Source organism: Orcinus orca, chromosome 7 (assembly GCF_937001465.1).
Source record: "Orcinus orca chromosome 7, mOrcOrc1.1, whole genome shotgun sequence".
In the NCBI taxonomy this organism is placed as follows: domain Eukaryota; kingdom Metazoa; phylum Chordata; class Mammalia; order Artiodactyla; family Delphinidae; genus Orcinus; species Orcinus orca.
Window position 1 is genome coordinate 57,519,503 of NC_064565.1, and position 24,056 is coordinate 57,543,558.

The 24,056-nt window shown below is 40.2% G+C and overlaps 1 protein-coding gene across 5 annotated transcripts in view; it reads left to right on the top strand.

Annotated features, from left to right (window-relative positions):
• The window catches only part of NOSTRIN (nitric oxide synthase trafficking), a 73,688-nt gene that overhangs the window by 12,830 nt on the left and 36,802 nt on the right, over positions 1 to 24,056 (top strand). For all 5 annotated transcript variants that reach the window (XM_033423495.2, XM_012532157.3, XM_004267264.4 and 2 more), the window contains 4 exons: positions 17,805 to 17,888; positions 20,575 to 20,637; positions 20,839 to 20,920; positions 23,131 to 23,193. In XM_033423495.2, coding sequence (XP_033279386.1) covers positions 17,805 to 17,888; positions 20,575 to 20,637; positions 20,839 to 20,920; positions 23,131 to 23,193 — 292 coding nt within the window. The remainder of the gene's footprint in view (positions 1 to 17,804; positions 17,889 to 20,574; positions 20,638 to 20,838; positions 20,921 to 23,130; positions 23,194 to 24,056) is intronic.

The window sequence follows — 24,056 nt, forward strand, 5'->3', positions numbered from 1 at the left end:
GCCTGTGCTCCGCAACGGGAGAGGCCACAAGTGTGAGAGGCCCGCGTACTACAAAAAAAAAAAAAAAAAGAAAAAAAAAGAATCAGGAAACAACAGGACGTAATTCTGCTTGGGAAGGCTCAGCCAGGTCCCTTCTGATCACTGCCCTCTCCTGGGGCCCACCATTGTACCGATGTGTACTCTACCATTAGTGCGCTCCTCACACAGATGGCAATTATTCGTTTATATTTCTGTCTCCCTAGCGAGGGTAGTGGCTGTGTCTTACTCATCTTTGTACGCTGAGCTCTTAGAGTCTGGCCTTTTGACTTCTTCAGTGTCTGTTGAATGAATGCGTGGATGAATGAAAAGTCACCTTTTTCAGTATCTTCTCTCTCTTTTTTTGTTATTTGCTTTTTTTTAAACATCATTATTGGAGTATAATTGCTTTACAATGGTGTGTTAGTTTCTGCCTTATAACAAAGCGAATCAGCTATAGATATACATATATCCCCAACACTATCATCTTCTCCTAATACTAGATACGATCACGTGTAAAGCTGTTCACTGTGGTGAAATGAACACACTGAACTCAGTTAAGAAAGTTACAAAAACTCCTGCTTAAAATTAGAGTCCACGAGGACTGAATGGGGCCATCAAGGGTGCTTAGGCCATTTCCCTATGTCCAGACAGCTCTGTAATAAACAACTCCAAAGAGACCTTCAAGAAAGATTGTTTATTCTTTCAAGGGAACCCATTTCAACTTTAAAATATTGCGTGTGTACCATAAGGACAAAGATGCCTGAGTTGATCGCATCCTGTATTAGTAGGTCAAGAGCAAGGGAGAACATTAGCTTTATCAGGACTGATGAATGAGGCCAAGGAAAGATACAGGAGAGTTCAAGTGTGCTTTTTTTTAAAAAAAAATTATATTTATTTAACGAATGCTTGTAAAGAATTTGGATTACCTTTTGTTTTAATATTTATTTATTTATTTTATTTATCTGCACCGGGGCTTAGTTTCAGGCATGCGGGATCTTCATTGCCCGGTGTGGGATCTTCGTTGCGTCGTGCAGGATCTTTAGTTGTGGCATGTGAGATCTAGTTCCCTGACCAGGGATCGAACCTGGGCCCCCTGCATTGGGAGCGTGGAGTCTTAACTGCTAGACCACCAGGGAAGTCCCCAAATGTGCTTTTTTATTCGCAGTACACGGGCCTTCCACTGCTGTGGCCAATTGTGGCCCGCGTACCGAAAAAAAAAAAATGCATTCAGTAAATCCTTGTAGATTGAATGAATAAATAAATGAAAGATAGTTAAGGGTTTATTTTCTTATTATTACATCTACATTATTAGAACAGGGTCTTTACTATTGTTGTATATTAACAATTCCAGACACCTTGCTTAAGAATCCATTGGAATGTGGTTCTTCTAACACTTCTGTATTAGCTTGTGGCTACAAGGGACTGCATCCCAATTAAGCTTCAAGACCAGATAATGGTTTATTTCCAGTCTCAGCTGCCTTCTTGCATTTGTTCTAATTGGTGGTGATAGAAAAGTGTTGGTATTGAAACACCATTTTGCCTGGAAATTCTGCAGTTCATGGTATTGCTTAGCTTCTTTTATCCAATTAGTTTCTCCAGTTTCTTTTTTTATAGTAGTAACTCAGATTTAGCCAGAAACACACAGCAGCTCCTAAGATGCCTAATGTCAAAGACATCAGGTTCATTTCAACACAATCACAGATCAGATTCAAAAAGACAAAGGCACATTTCCAGAAACGATTTAAGTGTTTGGTTCCCTGCACCCTCACAGCTAAGGTTTAAACAGACTTTGATGGGGAAAGTCAATTTTTTCTCTCTAAGGAAACTTAAGGTCAGGTTTTCAAATGGCAAGTACCACAACTCTGGACATAAAATTTTTTTTAATTAAAAAATAGAAGAAAAGAAAAGAAAAAAACAAAGAAGGAAATTTAGTTGGTCATTATTCCATCTACAATTCATTGCAGATGCTGTCAACGAAAGATAAATGATTAAAATTAAATCTTTGCTAAATTCTTACCTTTTCTAGTCTACCCATAGCCTGAGTGATCTTAATTCCCATAACTTAAGCTCTTTTTTTCCATATTGATGACTCCCATATATACATTACTAGGCAGTATGTCTTATCCATACTTCAAACCATATATCCAACAGTCTATTGGACACTTCCAGCTGGATGTTCCATGAAACCACAAAGGCAGCCTATCCAAAACAGAGTTGATCAGCTTTTCCCAAAAGCTGGTACTCCTTCTGGATTTTTAACCATGATTACTGGTAACTCTGCCCACCCAATCAAGCCCAGTACCTCAGAGCCACCCATGACCCCTTCTGTCTCAACTCATGACCAAGTCTGTATATTTCTCTCTTCCAAACACCTCTTATTTCTATAGCTTTCTTTTCATTTCATGGCCTCTGCCATTGTTCTGACAGAACTTTTAACCCGTCCTCCTGCCTGGGGTACTACCTTGCAGCTGTGCAGTTTGTACACTGCACAAAATCACCTGGTTGATGGGCAGAGTGAAGGCAGACATCTAATCCACTCTCAACCCTCGAGTCTGGTACATGGGCTCAGAGCTGTGTCCCTTCAGAGGATCTCCTTTTTCTAGTCCAAGCAAGTTGCCTCAACTAGGGAGAATCTAATACATCTTCTACTCTGTGGCCAGGACCCTGTTTAAGACCCTTCAAAGACTCCAATGACCTTTAGTATAAAATTCAGCCTTTGTAGTATTTCATAAAAGGAACTTTGAGATCTGGGCCCTGCCTTCCTATCCAGCTTGTCTCTCTCCATCTCTGCATGACCCCACATCTCTCCATCTTACCTACAGTCACTGCTTACAGAACCACTTGCAATCACCCCCCATGGCTCCCTGCCATCCCTCCCGCCCGCCTCCATGGGTCCCTGCATTTGTACCTGCTGTATCCACTGCCCGGTAGACACTTCTTCACCTGCATTGCCAGCCTCCACTCAAGGCATTCTTCAAGATTCAGTCATCCCACCCTGGTGGGCCTTCAAGTCAAGATTCCAGTCCCCAGTGTCAAAAGAGTGCTCCTCAGAGATGTAGAGAACCAGTGCTTACCTCTGCTATCGCTCTACTGCCTACACTGTTACTTTCTGTTGACTTGTCTGTCTCCTCCACTCCTTGAGGGTCTTTGTATCCCACGTGACTAGCACAGAGCAGGCATTCAATAGATGTTCACTGAGGGAATGAATGCATTCGTGTATGAGCGACTCTGTGCCTCAGGCGCTCATAACTTTTAAGAAGTTTAAGTTAGTCTCTTTACAAGGAGCAATAAATGAGTGTGTCAGAGAAATTTACTTACATTGTGTATAGAATGTTATTTTGAACAAAAGCTAGAAAAGAATAATAAAATCACAGAAGAGACCATGTATCCAGCACCATCTATAGATCAAGCACTGCGTTAGATGTGTCTGATCCTTGGTCTCTTACTTAAATTCTCAGAACCCAATGCAGTGTGCGAATACTCTCATCCACCCCTGATTTACAGATAGGGGTATGGAAAAGGTGATACATTTTGACTTCTACCCAGCTCTACCCAGGCTTGTTGTAAGGGCATCTTCCGAGTGGGCAGGCACTTTGGGGCACTGCTGTGGGAGTCCCAGCACACTTGGGGTCCTGGCCCATCTCCCTTCACCGAGGGTTTTCTCTGGGAAGGGATACCAGCGGTCATCAAGCTCAGTGGCTTTCAAACCTGGTAGCACAGGGGTCTGTGGGGAGCTCTCAAGGGCCACTTCAGGGGGTAGGAGGAAATTAAATGGGCAGGGCTCAGAGCCCTTGTCCCACTTATTCAGAACATAATATCTATATGATATGGTGGGATGCTGTATAAAATTTTGTTTTCCAGCTAAAAAGTTTAAAAACCCGCTCTTCTTGTCCATTTTACCTGACTTCCCCCATGACAACACTCCTTCCCACCCCACATAAACTCACTCAGTTCAGGAATTAACAGACACAGAGGATCTGAAATGCTACACCTACCTTAGCTGTGCCTTCCCTGGGCCGGAAGTGAGCAGTGACTCAGTGGAACTCCCAGACTGGCCCAAGACAGGGCGACCTCCAGGTCTCATCCTCCCATTTCTCCTTTTTTATACCGCCGTCAGGAGCCAGAATTAAGGCAATGAGTAATGACGAAGTGGGCGTTGTGGGCTAGCCAGAGAACCTAACCACTCAAGAAACAGAGCTGCTGTGTAAAAATGTCTTTCAGATTGTTAATAACTAACTTTTAAACACAAGCCTATTTGTATGAGCTTGTGACTCTTTCAAAAGGCAAACTGATAAAGCTTGGGTGGAAAATGTCAGCATACCAGGCCCCAAGAAGCTGTTGCTGATAGAAAGTAGAAGGGCAGAGACGGGGGTGTGAAACTGCAAAGATTTTCAGATTACTAAAATTTCTTCTTAATTCGTAGTAAAGGGAGGGCTCAGTCACCTGCTGTTTTCAAGCTTAAGAGAGCCTTAGTTCAATTTTAATTAATTCCTCATAGAGACAGGGGCCAGCTACAGTGTTCGTTTTCTATCACTTTTTATCATTTTAATTTTCTTAGAGCACGGTACTCTAAAATTTATTACCTGGTCACTTATAGTCTTACAGTTTAATTTGTGGTCTGTCTAAAATATTGAATCTGATATTTTCTATCTCTCCTTTCTTTCAAAAATATAAATATAATTTATTTTCAAATCTAAGACAAATGTTAGTCTTTGACTTATTGGTCGGTCTTCATTATTACTAATGAAAATTTATTGACCTGCCTCCACATGCTGGGAGGAAATTAGAATATAAATGGATTAAAAGTCAGTGCATGCCATTTCCCTGGTTAGGGATCTTTAAGACTCACCGGAATATTCTGAGATTGAGTTACCCATCCAAAGAAATATATATCATCAATTTCACATGTGCCAAGACAATTGCTTGGAGAATCTCAACTCCTATTAGATGTAGTAGCTGTAGGGCTAGAACATTAAGTTCAATGTTCTTATAAACTCTTTTCTGATTACTTTAATGAGGGGAAAAATTTCCATGTCTCAGTTTGAGATTAGCTCTGCCTTTCTTCACTTCTTTTGCATGTGGTGCTTTTTAGGCCAGAAACCATGATAAAACAGCTCCCTTAGAAGAAACCAGTGTGCTTGGAGGTGCAAATTGCCACCTCTGCCTTGGGAAAAGGTGTCCCTTTTGAACTCTGTCCTTTCACTTCTGTTTAGCAGGAATTCTGAAAGGCTATCTATTCTGCTTCATTAGACCCTAAGCACGGATGAGCCACATGGCAGTGTTTGTTCCAACTTACAAAAGTGACAGCTCTCTCCACGCTTGCCAGTTGGAACATGGCTTCTTAGAGCGATTTCCTCTGGGGAGGAATTTACCCATTAACCTGTGCTAAGATAAAGGCCATTCAGGGTCAGAGGCCAGAGAGTTTTTCAGTTGTAGGCAAACTCACCAGAAAAGAAGCCTAGTGACGGGTTCCACTCCTCACGTATCCAAACTCATCCTCCCGACTTTATCATTTCATTTCTTTCTGATGTGTGGGGTAATCTGCTGAGGATTCTGAAATGGTTATTAGGGTTGAAAATGCAAGAGAAAATGATTGCAGCCTGTTTTGCTTGGTTGATTCTAAAGCTGGTTTTAAATATGAAATATATAATATTTGTATATTAGGGTCACCGATATAGTATTGAAGGCGGAGTTGAAGGGTACAATCATGCTGCTCAGAGAGGCCGTGTCTGGTCTCAGAGGGCTACCTTGGTGACGTTTGATATCAGAGCCCCCTCTTCCCCACTTTTCTAGACCCTCAACACGTCCAGGAACTGCAAAGATGCTCTTGGAAGAGGCCCGGGGAAGCTCGTTCTGTCTACACAGAGGCTGCTGTGGATCCCGTTTCTAGCTGCTAAGCCACCAGAGTTGTGGTGATTCAGAACACCGCAATTAAAGGCAAAGGGAGAGGTGGTGTCAATTTTAAAAAGCACTTGCCTTTGACTCCCCCGCAATTCTCCTTCTCCAGCTGCTTCCCCACAGTTTCAGAGGCAGGAGAGTGGAGTGCTGGGCAGGCAGGTTCTTGAGCCAGACAAGGGTTTGAATCTCAGAGGTCACTTCTCCATGAATGACCTCGGGCAAGTTGCTGACTAAACTCTGTTCCTTGGTGTTCCCCTCCATGAAATGGGTAGAGTAAGTGTGCCTTCCTGTTAGGAGGTATTGCAGGTTAAATGACGAAATGCACTTAAAACACTCAGAATGGTGCCTGGCACATTGTATACAATAAATGTTGGATATCACTAGTTTGTGTGTAGACAGAACACACAAGGTCAAGCGTCAGCAACATGTCACAAAGGTGATGGGAGCACATTTGTTGGGAGAGAGAGCACAGTTTGGACACGAGCTTCATGGGCAGGACTACAAGAATTTTTAAGCTGTATACCAACCTGTAAAACTACACATCCTCTTACTGCTCTGAAGCAAGAAATGCTGTGTGGTAATTGCCTCTCTCTTTTTTTTTTCTTCTTTTTTTACATCTTTATTGGAGTATAATTCTTTACAATAGTGTGTTAGTTTCTGCTTTATAACAAAGTGAATCAGATATACATATACGTATGTTCCCATATCTCTTCCCTCTTGCGTCTCCCTCCCTCCCACCCTCCCTATCCCACCCCTCTAGGTGGTCACAAAGCACCGAGCTGATCTCCCTGTGCTATGCGGCTGCTTCCCAATACCTATCTACCTTACGTTTGGTAGTGTATATATGTCAATGCCTCTCTCTCGCTTTGTCCCAGCTCACCCTTCCCCCTCCCCATATCCTCAAGTCCGTTCTCTAGTAGGTCTGTGTCTTTATTCCTGTCTTACCCCTAGGTTCTTCATGACATTTTTTTTTCTTAAATCCATATATATGTGTTAGCATACGGTATTTGTCTTTCTCTTTCTGACTTACTTCACTCTGTATGACAGACTCTAGGTCTATCCACCTCATTACAAATAGCTCAATTTCGTTTCGTTTTATGGCTGAGTATTCCATTGTATTCCATTGTGGCATGGAATGTACAATGGAATACAATATTCCATTGTATATATGTGCCACATCTTCTTTATCCATTCATCCGATGATGGGCACTTAGGTTGTTTCCATCTCTGGGCTATTGTAAATAGAGCTGCAATGAATATTTTGGTACATGACTCTTTTTGAATTATGGTTTTCTCAGGGTATATGCCCACTAGTGGGATTGCTGGGTCATATGGTAGTTCTATTTGTAGTTTTTTAAGGAACCTCCATACTGTTCTCCATAGTGGCTGTACCAATTCACATTCCCACCAGCAGTGCAAGAGTGTTCCCTTTTCTCCACACCCTCTCCAGCATTTATTGTTACTAGATTTTTTGATGATGGCCATTCTGACTGGTATGAGATGATATCTCATTGTAGTTTTGATTTGCATTTCTCTAATGATTAATGATGTTGAGCATTCTTTCATGTGTTTGTTGGCAGTCTGTATATCTTCTTTGGAGAAATGTCTATTTAGGTCTTCTGACCATTTTTGGATAGGGTTTTTGTTTTTTTGATATTGAGCTGCATGAGCTGCTTATAAATTTTGGAGATTAATCCTTTGTCAGTTGCTTTATTTGCAAATATTTTCTGCCATTCTGAGGGTTGTCTTTTTGTCTTGTTTATGGTTTCCTTTGCTATGTAAAAGCTTTGAAGTTTCATTAGGTCCCATTTGTTTATTTTTGTTTTTATTTCCATTTCTCTAGGAGGTGGGTCAAAAAGGATCTTGCTGTGATTTATGTCATAGAGTGTCCTGCCTATGTTTTCCTCTAAGAGTTTGGTAGTTTCTGGCCTTACATTTAGGTCTTTAATCTATTTTGAGCTTATTTTTGTGTATGGTGTTAGGGAGTGATCTAATCTCATACTTTTACATGTACCTGTCCAGTTTTCCCAGCACCACTTATCGAAGAGGCTGTCCTTTCCCCACTGTACATTTTTGCCTCCTTTATCAAAGATAAGGTGACCATATGTGCGTGGGTTTATCTCTGGGGTTTCTATCCTGTTCCATTGATCTATCTTTCTGTTTTTGTGCCAGTATCATACTGTCTTGATTACTGTAGCTTTGTAGTATAGTCTGAAGTCAGGGAGCCTGAAGCCTCCAGCTCTGTTTTTCTTTCTCAAGATTGCTTTGGCTATTCGGGGTCTTTTGTGTTTCCATACAAATTGTGAAATTTTTTGTTCTAGTTCTGTGAAAAATGCCAGTGGTAGTTTGATAGGGATTGCATTGAATCTGTAGATTGCTTTGGGTAGTAGAGTCATTTTCACAATGTTGATTCTTCCAATCCAAGAACATGGTATACCTTTCCATGTATTTGTATCATCTTTAATTTCTTTCATCAGTGTCTTATAATTTTCTGCATACATGTCTTTTTTCTCCTTAGGTAGGTTTATTCCTAGATATTTTATTTTTTTTTTGTTGCAATGGTAAATGGAAGTGTTTTCTTGATTTCACTTTCAGATTTTTCATCATTGGTGTATAGGAATGCCAGAGATTTCTGTGCATTAATTTTGTATCCTGCTACTTTACCAAATTCATTGATTAGCTCTAGTAGTTTTCTGGTAGCATCTTTAGGATTCTCTATGTATAGTATCATGTCATCTGCAAACAGTGACAGTTTTACTTCTTTTCTGATTTGGATTCCTTTTATTTCCTTTTCTTCTCTGATTGCTGTGGTTAAAACTTCCAAAACTATGTTGAATAAGAGTGGTGAGAGTGGGCAACCTTGTCTTGTTCCTGATCTTAGTGGAAATGCTTTCAGTTTTTCACCATTGAGGACAATGTTGGCTGTGGGTTTGTCATATATGGCCTTTATTATGTTGAGGAAAGTTCCCTCTATGCCTACTTTCTGCAGGGTTTTTATCATAAATGGGTGTTGAATTTTGTCGAAAGCTTTCTCTGCATCTATTGAGATGATCATACGGTTTTTCTCCTTCAATTTGTTAATATGGCATATCACGTTGATTGATTTGCGTATATTGAAGAATCCTTGCATTCCTGGAATAAACCCCACTTGATCATGGTGTATGATGTTTTTAATGTGCTGTTGGATTCTGTTTGCTAGTATTTTGTTGAGGATTTTTGCATCTATGTTCATCAGTGATATTGGCCTGTAGTTTTCTTTCTTTGTGACATCCTTGCCTGGTTTTGGTATCAAGGTGATGGTGGCCTCATAGGATGAGTTTGGGAGTGTTCCTCCCTCTGCTATATTTTGCAAGACTTTGAGAAGGATAGGTATGAGCTCTTCTCTAAATGTTTGATAGAATTCGCCTGTGAAGCCATGTGGTCCTGGGCTTTTGTTTGTTGGAAGATTTTTTTTTTTTTTTTTTTTTTTTTTTTTTGCGGTACGCGGGCCTCTCCCTGTTGTGGGTGCTACCGTTGCGGAGCAACAGGCTCCAGACGGGCAGGCTCAGTGGCCATGGCTCACGGGCCCAGCTGCTCCGTGGCATGTGGGATCCTCCCGGAGCGGGGCACGAACCTGTGTCCCCTGCATCCGCAGGCGGACTCTCAACCACTGCGCCACCGGGGAAGCCCCGTTGGAAGATTTTTAATCACAGTTTCAATTTCAGTGCTTGTGATTGGTCTGTTCATATTTTCTATTTCTTCCTGATTCAGTCTTGGCAGGTTGTGCATTTCTAAGAATTTGTCCATTTCTTCCAGGTTGTCCATTTTATTGGCATAGAGTTGCTTGTAGTAATCTCTCATGATCTTTTGTATTTCTTCGGTGTCAGTTGTTACTTCTCCTTTTTCATTTCTAATTCTATTGATTTGAGTCTTCTCCTTTTCTTTCTTGATGAGTCTGGCTAATGGTTTATCAATTTTGTTTATCTTCTCAAAGAACTAGCTTTTGCTTTTATTGATCTTTGCTATCATTTCCTTCATTTCTTTTTCATTTATTTCTGATCTGATTTTTATGATTTCTTTCCTTCTGCTAACTTTGGGGTTTTTTTGTTCTTCTTTCTCTAATTGCTTTAGGTGCAAGGTTAGGTTGTTTATTCAAGATGTTTCCTGTTTCTTAAGGTAGGATTGTATTGCTATAAACTTCCCTCTTAGAACTGCTTTTGCTGAATTCCATAGGTTTTGGGTCGTCGTGTCTCCATTGTCATTTGTTTCTAGGTATTTTTTAATTTCCTCTTTGATTTCTTCAGTGATCACTTCGTTATTAAGTAGTGTATTGTTTAGCCTCCATGTGTTTGTATTTTTTACAGATCTTTTCCTGTAATTGATATCTAGTCTCATAGCGTTGTGGTCGGAAAAGATACTTGATACAATTTCAATTTTCTTAAATTTACCAAGGCTTGACTTGTGACCCAAGATATGATCTATCCTGGAGAATGTTCCATGAGCACTTGAGAGAAATGTGTATTCTGTTGTTTTTGGATGGAATGTCCTATAAATATCAATTAAGTCCATCTTGTTTAATGTATCATTTAAAGCTTGTGTTTCCTTATTTATTTTCATTTTGGATGATCTGTCCATTGGTGAAAGTGGGGTGTTAAAGTTCCCTACTATGAATGTGTTACTGTCGATTTCCCCTTTTATGGCTGTTAGTATTTGCCTTATGTATTGAGGTGCTCCTATGTTGGGTGCATAAATATTTACAATTGTTATATCTTCTTCTTGGTTCGATCCCTTGATCATTATGTAGTGTCCTTCTTTGTCTCTTGTAATAGTCTTTATTTTAAAGTCTACTTTGTCTGATATGAGAATTGCTACTCCAGCTTTCTTTTCGTTTCCATTCGCATGGAATATCTTTTTCCATCCCCTTACTTTCAGTCTGTATGTGTCTCTAGGTCTGAAGTGGGTCTCTTGTAGACAGCATATATATGGGTCTTGTTTTTGTACCCATTCAGCCAATCTGTGTCTTTTGGTGGGAGCATTTAGTCCATTTACATGTAAGGTAATTATCGATATGTATGTTCCTATTCCCATTTTCTTAATTGTTTTGGGTTCGTTATTGTAGGTTTTTTCCTTCTCTTGTGTTTCTTGCCTAGAGAAGTTCCTTTAGTATTTGTTGTAAAGCTGGTTTGGTGGTGCTGAGTTCTCTTAGCTTTTGCTTGTCTGTAAAGGTTTTAATTTCTCCATCAAATCTGAATGAGATCCTTGCTGGGTAGAGTAATCTTGGTTTAGGTTTTTCTCCTTCATCACTTTAAATATGTCCTGCCAGTCCCTTCTGGCTTGCAGAGTTTCTGCTGAAAGATCAGCTGTTCACCTTATGGGGATTCCCTTGTGTGTCATTTGTTGTTTTTCCCTTGCTGCTTTTAATATGTTTTCTTTGTATTTAATTTTTGACAGTTTGATTAATATGTGTCTTGGCGTATTTCTCCTTGGATTTATCCTGTATGAGACTCTCTGTTCTTCCTGAACTTGATTAACTATTTCCTTTCCCATATTAGGGAAGTTTTCAACTATAATCTCTTCAAATATTTTCTCAGTCCCTTTCTTTTTCTCTTCTTCTTCTGGAACCCCTATAATTTGAATGTTGGTGCATTTAATGTTGTCCCAGAGGTCTCTGAGACTGTCCTCAGTTCTTTTCATTCTTTTTTCTTTATTCTGCTCTGCAGTAGTTATTTCCACTATTTTATCTTCCAGGTCACTTATCCGTTCTTCTGCCTCAGTTATTCTGCTATTGATCCCATCTAGAGTATTTTTAATTTCATTTATTGTGTTGTTCCTTGTTGTTTGTTTCATCTTTAGTTCTTCTAGGTCCTTGTTAAATGTTTCTTGCATTTTGTCTATTCTATTTCCAAGATTTTAGATCATCTTTACTATCATTATTCTGAATTCTTTTTCAGGTGGACTGCCTATTTCCTCTTCATTTGTTAGGTCTAGTGGGTTTTTATCTTGCTCCTTCATCTGCTGTGTGTTTTTCTGTCTTCTCATTTTGCTTATCTTACTGTGTTTGGGGTCTCCTTTTTGCAGGCTGCAGGTTTGTAGTTCCCGTTGTTTTTGGTGTCTGTCCCCAGTGGCTAAGGTTGGTTCAGTGGGTTGTGTAGGCTTCGTGGTGGAGGGGACTAGTGCCTGTGTTCTGGTGGATCAGGCTTGATCTTGTCTTTCTGGTGGGCAGGTTCACGTCTGGTGGTGTATTTTGGGGTGTCTGTGGACTTATTATGATTTTAGGCAGCCTCTCTGCTAATGGGTAGGGTTGTGTTCCTGTCTTGCTAGTTGTTTGGCATAGAGTGTCCAGCACTGTAGCTTGCTGGTCGTTGAGTGAAGCTGGGTGCTGGTGTTGAGATGGAGATCTCTGGGAGATTTTCACCATTTGATATTACGTGGAGCTGGGAGGTCTCTTGTGGACCAGTGTCCTGAAGTTGGCTCTCCCACCTCAGAGGCACAGCACTGCCTCCTGGCTGTAGCACCAAGAGCCTTTCATCCACACAGCTCAGAATAAAAGGGAGAAAAAGTAGAAAGAAAGAATTAGTAGAAGTAGGAAGAAAGAAAGAAAGAAAGAAAGAAAGGAAGGAAGGAAGAAAGAAAGGAGGGAGGGAGGGAGGGAGGGAGGAAAAAAGAAAAATATAAAGTAAAATAAAATAAAGTAAGATAAAATATAATAAAGTTATTAAAATAATTATTAAGAAAAAAAAGAAAAAAACAAAAAAAGGACGGATAGAACCCTAGGAGAAATGGTGGAAGCAAAGCTATACAGACAAAATCTCACACGGAAGCATACACATACACTGTCTCAAAAAGAGGAAGAGGGGAAAAAATCATAAATCTTGCTTTCGAAGTCCACCTCCTCAATTTGGGATGATTCGTTGTCTAAAGGAGGGAAGGAAGGAAAGAAAGAAAGAAGATAAAGTAAAATAAAATAAAGTTATTGAAATAAAAAAAATTATTAAGAAAAAAAATTTTTTAAAAAAAGAAAAAAAACGGACGTATAGAACCCTAGGACAAATGGTGGAAGCAAAGCTATACAGACAAAATCTCACACAGAAGCATACTCATACACACTCTCAAAAAGAGGAAAAGGGGAAAAAAATCATAAATCTTGCTTTCAAAGTCCACCTCCTCAATTTGGGATGATTCGTTGTCTAAAGGAGGGAAGGAAGGAAAGAAAGAAAGAAAGAAGATAAAGTAAAATAAAGTTATTGACATAAAAAATAATTATTAAGAAAAAAAATTTTTTTTAAAAAGAAAGAAAAACGGACATATAGAACCCTAGGACAAATGGTGGAAGCAAAGCTATACAGACAAAATCTCACACAGAAGCATACTCATACACACTCTCAAAAAGAGGAAAAGGGGAAAAAATCATAAATCTTGCTCTTAAAGTCTACCTCCTCAATTTGGGATGATTCCTTGTCTATTCAGGTATTCCACAGGTGCAGGGTACATCAAGTTGATTGTGGAGCTTTAATCCGCTGCTTCTGAGGCTGCTGGGAGAGATTTCCCTTTCTCTTCTTTGTTCTCACAGCTCACAGGGGCTCAGCTTTGGATTTGGCGCCGCCTCTGTGTGTAGGTCGCAGGAGGGCGTCTGTTCTTCGCTCAGACAGGATGGGGTTAAAGGAGCCGCTGATTCGCGGGCTCTGGCTCACTCAGGCCGGGGGGAGGGAGGGGCACGGAGTGCGGGGCGAGCCTAAGGCGGCAGAGGCCGGCAGGACGTCGCGCCGGCGTGACGTTGCGCCGGCGTGACGTTGCACCAGCCTGAGGCGCACCGTGCGTTTACCCGCGGAAGTTGTCCTTGGAGCCCGGGACCCTGGCAGTGGCGGGCTGCAGAGGCTCCCCGGAAGGAGGGTGTGGATGGTGACCTGTGCTCGCACACAGGCTTCTTGGTGGCGGCAGCAGCAGCCTTAGCGTCTCATGCCTGTCCCTGGGGTCCGCGCTGTTAGCCGCGGCTCGCGCCCGTCTCTGGAGCTCCTTTAAGCGGCGCTCTTAATCCCCTCTCCTCGCGCACCTGGAAGCAAAGAGGGAAGAAAAAGTCTCTTGCCTCTTCGGTAGGCCCAGACTTTTCCCCGAACTCCCTCCCGGCTAGCTGTGGCGCACTAACCCCCTGCAGGCTGTGTTCACGCTGCCAACCCCAGTCCTCTCCCTGCAATCCGACCTCTGAAGCCCGAGCCTCAGTTCCCAGCCCCACCCGCCCCGGCAGGTAAGCAGACAAGCCTGTCGGGCTGGTGAGTGCCCGTCGGCACCGATCCTGTGTGCGGGAATCTCTCCGCTTTGCCCTCCACACCCCTGTTGCTGCGCTCTCCTCCGCGGCACCAAAGCTTCCCCCGCTCCGCTACCCGCAGTCTCCACCCGCGAAGGGGCTTCTAGTGTGTGGAAACTTTTCCTCCTTCACGGCTCCCTCCCACTGGTGCAGGTCCCGTCCCTATCCTTTTGTCTCTGTTTTTTCTTTTTTCTTTTGCCCTACCCAGGTACTGGGGAGTTTCTTGCCTTTGGGGAGGTCTGAGGTCTGCCAGCGTTCAGTAGGTGTTCTGTAGGAGTTGTTCCACGTGTAGATGTATTTCTGGTGTATCTGTGGGGAGGAAGGTGATCTCCGCGTCTTACTCTTTCACCATCTCCCCCTCCTTTCGTAATTGCCTCCCTTTAGGCTGGTTTTCTACTGTACTTAAGAGAAAGCCAGCAGAAATACAGGGGTTCAAGAATAAAGCCAGGTTCAAAACAAGAGCCCATCAATTCAAAGAGAGCAGGACCCTCTCCCTTTCTTGACACCAAAGCCCAACTTTTTTCTAGAATCAGATTAAGTTAACGATGTAAGGGAATGCCACACTTCCCTCTCATCATTGTCCTTTTTATTTCTGCTTAGCCTCTGAGCCATTCTGTAGGACCTGCAAGAACAGGGTAAAAGTGAAACTGAATTCTGAGGAAGAGGCTGTGCCTGACAGCATTCCCTTTCCTGTGGGAAGCCATTCAGGATTGTTCTAGAGCTGATGGATGAGAAAAATGTGCATTCTTTCCCCCACTTCTCCCCATCTCTGTGTATTTCTGAATGTTTAGAGATCCTTTTGGATGCATACTCATAATAACATTAGAAAAATTAATATTAAGAAATTTTTGGTGCCCAGCACCAGCTGAGCACAAATGCATCATCATATTTAATGTTCTATGTGCTGCTTCCAAGTAAGAATGGAATGCTGGAAAGGAAAGTCCTAAGGAACCCTCTGGTTAAAGACGGATTAGGAGAGGGTTTAATGAGTCTAGCTATTGCAAGTGCTAGAAAGCCATGTACGCTGACATCAGAGCTGAGCACACCTCAAACCTGTGGGACTGAATTTAAATACTTCAGCAGTTTAAAGTTTTCAAAAGTGGTGAAATGAGAACAGACTTGTAGTGGAGACTGGTTAAAAATTCTAACCAAGACCTGATGGGAAGTCCATTCATTCATTCAAGAAATACATGCTGAGCACCAATAACATGGCAGGCACTGTTCTAGGCCTCGGGATATAGCAATGAGCAACACAAAATCTTTACCCTTATGGAGCTTACACTCTAGGGGTATTCACAGAAGCACAGTAAAAAATTATGTGATGTAAGATAGTGATAAATGCTAGGGCATAAATAAAGCTGTAGGGAGATAGTGACAAGAATGCTCTTTTCGATAGGGTAGCCTCTGAGGTGGTGATGTTTGAACAAGACTTGTTGGGGTTGACGTGAAGAAGAATGCCATGGGGTTATGTAGCAGAAGGAATACATGACAGAGGCCACAGCAAGTGCAAAGGCCCTAAAGCAGGATGACATTTGGCCACTAAGCAAGAGTACCATGAACAAGGGGATGACTAGTAGGAGGGGAAATCAGAGAGGGAGCCAGGGCTCGGGTTGTGCAAATCAATAAAAATCATTTCAGTCTTTGAGCCCCTGTTGGGTTTGGGTGATTACCACATTTTTAAAATTAATTTTAATTTTTTAAAATTAAAAAAATTTAATTTTAAAAAATTAAATTTAATTATTAATTTAATTAAAATTTTTAATTTTTTAAATTTAATTACAATTTTTAAATTTAATTTTTAATTATCATAAACCCCCTTGAGGTAAGTCTGATTAATTCATTTTAATGTTGCCCAAAGCCACCCTACTGAGCCGTAGCGTTCTCTTGGGATTCTAGAGCATCCCAGTTCATTGAGGGTGGCAGTCTCTCCCAGCTTGCTGCTGACCAGGACTTTCTCTCTCCATCAATCACCACATATTCCTAGAGCAGAAAAATCTTTTTTAAAACACTATGAGATATTTCTTTACCATCTTCATTATTTAAAAATATTTGCCCTAACCTTTTCTTATATTTGGCCAAGGCCTGATGCCAAATGGGTATTTTCTGCACCTAGGCCTTAACATGCATCCTACAATGGTTTTCTTTCTTTTAAAAGGTGCTAAAAATAACTTGGAGCACAGCTGTACTAAAGAGGAAAAATGAAGAGAATCTTAGCGATAGGTCCATAGCCCATGATCTCTGGGTTCCATTCATAAAAGAGGTCTTTCCTTTTTTGGTCTATAACACTGAGCCTAATCTGTGTAAAAACATCCAAGGATTAAGTTAATTACTGGAGAGTCCTGGGATTGTTCCCCAAATGAAATGGAGTCACAAATAATTCTAATGATGTTTTATAATAAAAGTAGAATTAAAAGACTGAAAAATATGCAACAAAGACTCTCTGGTCCATATAAAGATGAAAAAAGTAGTGTAAATTGAACTTAATATCCTACATTTTTATTATTTTCATTGAAAAGTGAAATGAATAAAAATGTGTCTTCATTTTAGCTATAGATGGGCCTAAATTAGGACATGGAAAAATCAGCTTAAGCTAAGAGTGACTCAATCCATCCAAAGAACTAAGTTTTCTTTGGGAGGATATGCCCAGATTCCCTACTGAGTCTTGTCTTGCATGGAAGGTAATGGGAATTCATTTTCTAAATCTCGTGCTGGCCCATTAGAAAGTTACTCTTTGGTTAATTCCATCATAATGTATTATTGTATTGCCAGCTATTATAATCTAGAGCTAGTCTGATGGTGCTTGTGTCTCAGGATAAGTAGGAAAGTAGCTGGATTAGTTTGCTAGGACTGCCATAACAAGGTACTACAGACTGGGTTACTTAACTTACACAGTCTCTTACTGTAGCTTAAACTACAAAAACATATTTTCTCACATTCCTGGAGGCTGGAAGTCTGAGATCAATGTGTTTGGTCAGGTTGGTTCCTTCCGAGAGCTGTGAGGGAGAATCTATTCCGTGTCTCTCTCCTAGTTTCTGGTGGTCTGCTGACGATTACCTTCGGCATCCCTTAACTTATAATACATTATCCCAATCTCTGCCCCTTCATCTTCACACAGCATTCTCCGTGTGTGTGTGTGTGTGTGTGTGTGTGTGTGTGTGTGTGTGTGTGACTGTGCCCAAATTTCTCCCTTTCATAAGGACACATCCATACTGAGTTCTAGCCAATCCTAGTGACTGCATCTGAACTTGATTATTTGCAAAGACCCTATTTCCAAATAAGGCCACATTCACAGACAGCAGGGTTAGGACTTAAGCACCTTTGTGGGGGAATATAGTTCAACCCATAACACTAGTGTACAAGAAGGTTAAATAAAAACTTCTCTCCTTTTGTAGGATTCTCTTGGATATCCTTAAAGATTACACCGAGGACAGGAGAATCCTTATAGTAGACAAATCATCTCTTTATTCATTGCATTATCAGCCTGAGTCCTCCTTCATATATTTGTGTCTCTGTGTGTGTGTGTGTGTGTGTGTGTGTGTGTGTGTGTGTGGTTTTGCTTGATTTCCAGCCGTTGTATCCTATCTAACAACTATCTCTTTGCTAACAGGGCAAATTTGGAGATCAGTTATGCCAAAGGACTTCAGAAACTGGCAACCAAACTCAGCAAAACATTACAGAGCACAAAGAAAAAGTAAGTATATGGAAGAGATAAGGCAAAATCACTCCTAAAAGTAATAAAAAGCGACATATGTTCAATTCCAGCTTCCTCATATAAATGTGGTAAGTCCAGAGAGTCAAGCATGGCTTCCAGTTCTTGGGCTCTTACTGTGTGCCAGACACTGTGTTAAATGCTTTCATAGATACTCTACATTTAATCCTCACAACAATCTCTGAGAAGTCTTTTTATGATCCCTATTTACAAACAAGGACTTGAGGCTTGGAGGGTTTAAGAACCTTGCCTGGTCACACAGATAATGAATTTCAGAGCTGGGTTCATCCTGTGTCTTTGTGATTCCTAAGCTCGTATTCATAAAAGGCCTTGGTGAGGATATTAACTTGGGAAGCGGTGTGGTTAAGTCGGAAGCTCTTGAAATCAGGAAGTGTGAATCCTGCTTTATCTCAAATTTATGACCTTCAGCAAGCAACCTGGCCTCCCTTGATTTCCTCCTCTGTTATGTGGAGTAACAAGATGTGCTCCATTGTGTGTGTGTGTGTGTGTGTGTGTGTGTATCGGGGGGTGCATATTAAACGAGGTAATATATGTAAAGATATTGGCACATCAGATGCTGAAAAAATGTTGGTTCACATTTTTTTCAATTCAGTTGAGAATGAAGTCAATTACTTCTCTTCAGGGAGAGAAAAAAGGTACTAGTATTCTAAAAATGGTCCATTAGTGATAATTCCTTACAAAGATTTTTGACTAATGCTTGCAGATGCCACCCAATGGCAGTGCCATTGCAAAGACCCCTTCTGATGGTAAAAGAAAGAGGGAAAGAAAAAAGGAAGGCTTCTGGAGCCCACATTCCTACTCCCTAGGCATTATCCATAACAGCAAATAATGGCTTTGAAATTGCTCTGACTTTGAGCTTGATTTTTAGGATGGTATTTTAGAAGCCTGCAAAGGAACCAGTAGAGCACAGTGGTTGAGTATAAATAGACTTTATTTAGACTACCCATGTTTAGATTCTGGCTCTACCTCTTACCAAGTAGGTAAATTAGGACAATTTATTTACCTCTCATTGTGTATTTAAAATGGAAATAAAACACATCTCATATAACTCCTGTGAGTAGTAAATGAAATAACACAAGAAATGTGTTTAATACCTGGCTGGAGCCAAAGCTCCCTAAGTGTTCATTATGATTTTAGTTTTGATTACCTTCTAAAGGATGAGAGGTGTAGGTGTAGGGGTGTGTGTCTTATTGTGTGGCAACCCTGGAATCCAGCATGGTGCTCCCAAGGAGTTGGCATGAACAGAATGCTTGGTTAACCAGGGTTAGTACAACAATATTTAATAATAAGCATTAACTGAACTTTTATCTATACCAAAATCTGTTAGGTACTTGTATAATAACTCAAATTGTTTCTCTTCTAAAAGACCAGTTAAGTGAGGATCAGTGAAATCAAGTGATTCTTCCAAGGTCATGCAGGAAACAAAGGGGAGCTTGTGGATTCAGACACAGAACCTCTGAGGCCAACGCCTTCTCCTTCCTGCTCTGCTGCCCAGCTCCTCCCAGGGGCAAATGTCAGATTCTCTTCCCGAAAGTGTGCTTGGGCTTCTTTTTTAAAAAAAAAAACAACTCTATTGAGATTTAGTTTACATGCAATAAGACGCACCCGTTTTGAGTATATGGTTTGATTGATTTTGACATATGTATACACCATATATCCACCACCAAAATCAAAATATACGTATTTTCATCACCAAAAGACTCCTCATACCTGTCTACAATCCATCCCCCAACAGAGTCCCAAGGAAACACTGATCTGCTTTTTTTCAATCTAGATTGTTTTGTCTTTTCTGGACTTTCCTATAATTGGAAGCATACAGTGGGTACTCTCTTGTGCCTGGTTTTGTGCCGGGCTTTGGATACACAGAAAGTCTGACATCCTTTGATCTAGTTCTCCCATTCTCTGGCTGCCAGGTGCAGCCTAAGTCATATGGAGGCAAACCTCTGCACCGTCTTGCTCTCAGTATGGGCACCGATCTGTCCCTTCCCCTCCATCAAAGTCTACACTGGCTCTGTCCCAGAGGTTTATTGATACAATGGGCTTCCTGTTTGAAGGCCAACTATATGTAGGAGGAAAATAGCATCATATTTCCTAATTCTCCCTTTGTGCTGCTAGGGTCAGGGCAGAGTTACCCTTTTGTTAAATTGAGATATACTCACAAGACAGTAGAACATCTGAGTGTTTGTCCTAAAGGCCAGCAGGGAACAGGACCTAGACCCCAACCCCAAGAGCAGCACGCAGAACACGACCAGGGCTCTGGAGTTCTCCATAACTTAACTTTTCTGAGCCTCCGTTTATTCATCTGTGAAATGAAGAGCCTGAAAAGATTGTCTTTAAGGGTAGCATGCTCTCTCCTGCCTGTTCTAAGTGGCTTCTCACCCTTGGCTACTTTATTTCCCTGATTTTCTACACACATGAAATGAAAAGTGGAAATCAGGATGAAAAATGATTGGGAAAAAAACGCAGTTTATGTAATGACAATAGTGCAAATAAATGTGTTGGCAGAATTTAATCCCATGGAGAAATTGAAATAGGATTAGGGATATGAGTGCAGTTGCCGAATGCAATGGCTCAGACATGATGCTTTATTTCTCAGACTCCTGGGAAAATGACACCCACACTTGTGCTCCCTTGTTTTTGCCTCCAGCTGTGTTGTCAGTGCCTGGGCCTGGGTCTCGGAGGGCATGAAGTCGGCAGCGGACCTGCATCAGTGAGTACGCACACGCTGGCCTTGCTCCAGCCCTAAAGGGAGTCATAAATATTTAAAGTGGGTATGCTACAAATACTCCACTGCAAACTTGCACTGAGTAGATAATGCCTAACACACCATTTTATTTCCCCAGAAAATAATTCGGAAAGTAGATATAAATCCTAATACTAGGCTTGTGTGTCTTTCATGTTCTATTTCCAGAAAACTTGGCAAAGCAATTGAGTTGGAAGCAGTAAAACCAACTCATCAAGTCCTGAGTGCACATGAAAAGAAGAGAAAATCAGTGAGTCAAAATCTTTCTTTTCTCCCTGTTAAAGCAAGATTTCTGTCTTTGGCTCAAGAAGTAAAAGGTGATCTAAAGGTGCTCCTACGTTTCAGGAATTTATCATAAAAATAAACACAAACCCAAAGATTTATGTACGAGGATGTTTGTTAAAGCATTGTTTATAGTAGTGAATAAATGGAAACTTCTTCATCATCCAAAAATAAATTACAATGAATTCAAGCAACGGAATACTATGCAACCATTAAAAATCTTATTGCAGCAGAATTTAATGACATGGGGATGTAGTGCTAAATTAAAAAACAAGCTGAGAAAATCTAACAATATAACTGCAGTTTTGTAAAATAAATGTGTGAATATATGCATAGAAGCACCTCCCCAGAATGTTGATAAGAATTATCTCTAGATAGTGGAATTAGAGGTTATTTTTATTTCATTTGTTTGTACTTTTTTGTATTTACATTGTTTTACACTGAATAGATACACCATTTGTAAATAGAATTATAAACGCAATTTTTTAAAGGAAATGCTTCTCTATACTTACAACCTTGGAATTAGGTAAAAGAAATACTAGGTATAATCATCAAATAGCCTTAAAATTGAAGAAAAATAACTAAACAATTCTTTCAGGGCACCTGGTCCTCTTGTATGGCATATTCTCTGGTCTGTCTGTGTACTTTTCCTTCCAGAACAATTTCATTTGTGTTCCATTTTCTTTTTATTTGCGTGTAATACAGTCAGTAAGCACTTTAAAATATATTTTCAGGCAACATGAAGAGGTATTTAATAAACACTGCTTAGCTCTGATAGGGATGGGGTCATGGTCATTATCTGTGTCAATGACAGGTACAGGTGAGAAGTTCAGAGCAGTAATAGGAGGTATTTGAGAAGGGCAGGGGCAGTGGCTAAGGGGAGTTTCAAGTGATCACAGCCAGATAAAGCAGGTCTTAAAGGTGGTAAGTCCATAGGATGAGGGGATTTGTGAAAGCCCTGATGGAAGAGAAATGATACCAAAAAAAATTTATTCAAACGTATGAAACTGAGTCAGGAAATGGAATAGATGTTTAGTGGGCATCCATGTATTTTTACCAGAATGGATGTTCTCCTTAGGGCTAGGGTGATGGGGGAAGTTTATAGGAATTACTAGAAAGTAATATAATATTCTGCCTTTGCAAACCAACTTAATAAAAGCCAAACACTAGTCTATACTTCATTAATAACAAAATATTTTCATACCACATAATAATATGATAATTACTAGAATTTCCTTAGTACTTACTAAATTAGTCACCGTGCTATGATCACAGTGCTTTAGATAATTAATGTCATGGTCGCCTCAGAATGCTGGTCCAGTTTATAATCTTCTTTTCAGCATTTGCCCCTCTCTGTTGCACCCCTATCACCCTGCCACATTTTCTCACAAAAAAGTCGAATTTTTTAAAGTGAACTTGTTCCATATTTCGGCAACATAGAGTCAAAAGTGACATAGTGCATAAAATTATTTTAATTGTATTTGTTGTGCTAAACCACATATTCCAAATTTAATGAACTGAAAAAGAAAAAAGTACAGTGTTGCTAGATCTCAGAGTGGTTGAGTAATGGCTGATCTGTGGGTTTTGAAGAAAGGTCTATGGTTCAGGAGAAAAGGTTCTGCACTAACTGAAGTCTGATCTCCTCAGGAGGTTGCCTAGTTCCATTTTCATCATTTACTGCCCCATTGGCTATTTTAAAGTAGGAGAAAAAGTTAATTATGGTTAATAATTCAATCTTTTTGAAATTAAAGCAATATTCACTTTAGAGGCAATAAGACAGTTAGTAAAATTAGCACTGCTAGGACTTTTACTGAATCTCATGGTATTAAAATTTGGGCCACATGGAATAATGCTGAAGAGGAAGTAATGGGACTGGAAGAGATACCAAACTATGCAAGATACTCCTCCACACAGATTGTACCCATTTATATTGTTTCTACAGAGTTATATATTAAAAATAATTATCTTACCAAATACATTCAGGGTAAATCTTGTGAAGAGATTCTTGACCTGAGGAAAAGAGACTCGACTACTTTTCTCAGGAAATATGTCCTCTATAGGATTTTAAAATTCCACTTAATTGTGCTACTAATTGTACCAGAATTAATAAGCCAGCACTGTGACTCAACAAGAAGACAGCAAAAAAAATTTTTTTTTTTCTTTTTTTCCCTTCGATAGCTTGATAATGAAGTTGAAAAGACAGCAAATCTTGTCATTAGCAACTGGAATCATCAAATTAAGGCAAGTATACACAAATATCATTTGTGTAAACCCAATTTTCAGGATTGAAGCTTTTGGCTTTTGTACAAATGTGATCGTGTGTTTTAGTGTCAGTATTTCTAAGTGCTAACTGAAAAGCAAAATGTTTTCTCGTCTGAGTTATTATATAGATATATCTTTCAACTAAATCAATAGAGGAGCAGAACTCTAAATATGACTTTTATTTATAGCTAACATGTGGTGTTTATTGTATGTCAAGTGCTATATATTTATGTGTTGAATCATCACAAAAACCAACCAATGTGTTATATGACCTTGTGTTGTCCCATTTTATAGATGAGTGGGGAAGCAGAGACACAGAGGTTAATAATTGCTTAATGTTACAAAGCTGGTTAATGGTTGAACCAAGAATTATTCCAAGTCACTGGGCTCCAAGGTCACTGCCCTTAAGCATTACCTACACTGACTGCCTCTCTGTATAATTTGAAACTTAGGGCAAGATATGAATACTGAGTTTTGGTTTTATCTTTTATAAGAGCATTTGTGATCTCTGTCTCACCAGTGAGAGGAGCACAGTGACGGGTGGGTAAAGATGTGTAAAGGGGGATTCCTGTATTGGTTTCACAAGTATGTACGGCCCATTCCTTGTGCACCACACTGTACTAAGAGATGGTTCTTGTTTCCATGTAATTTAAAATTTAGTTGGCTAGATAACATGTGTGCGGGAAAGAGTGAATGACTTCTAAGGAGAGGAATTATGATCTGGTGTGAAAATTTAGAGCATATCATTACAGGGTCTTAAGCAGAGATAATCACAGGTGGTGCCTATATATATATATATATATATATATATATATATATATATATGATTATTCTAGAACAAT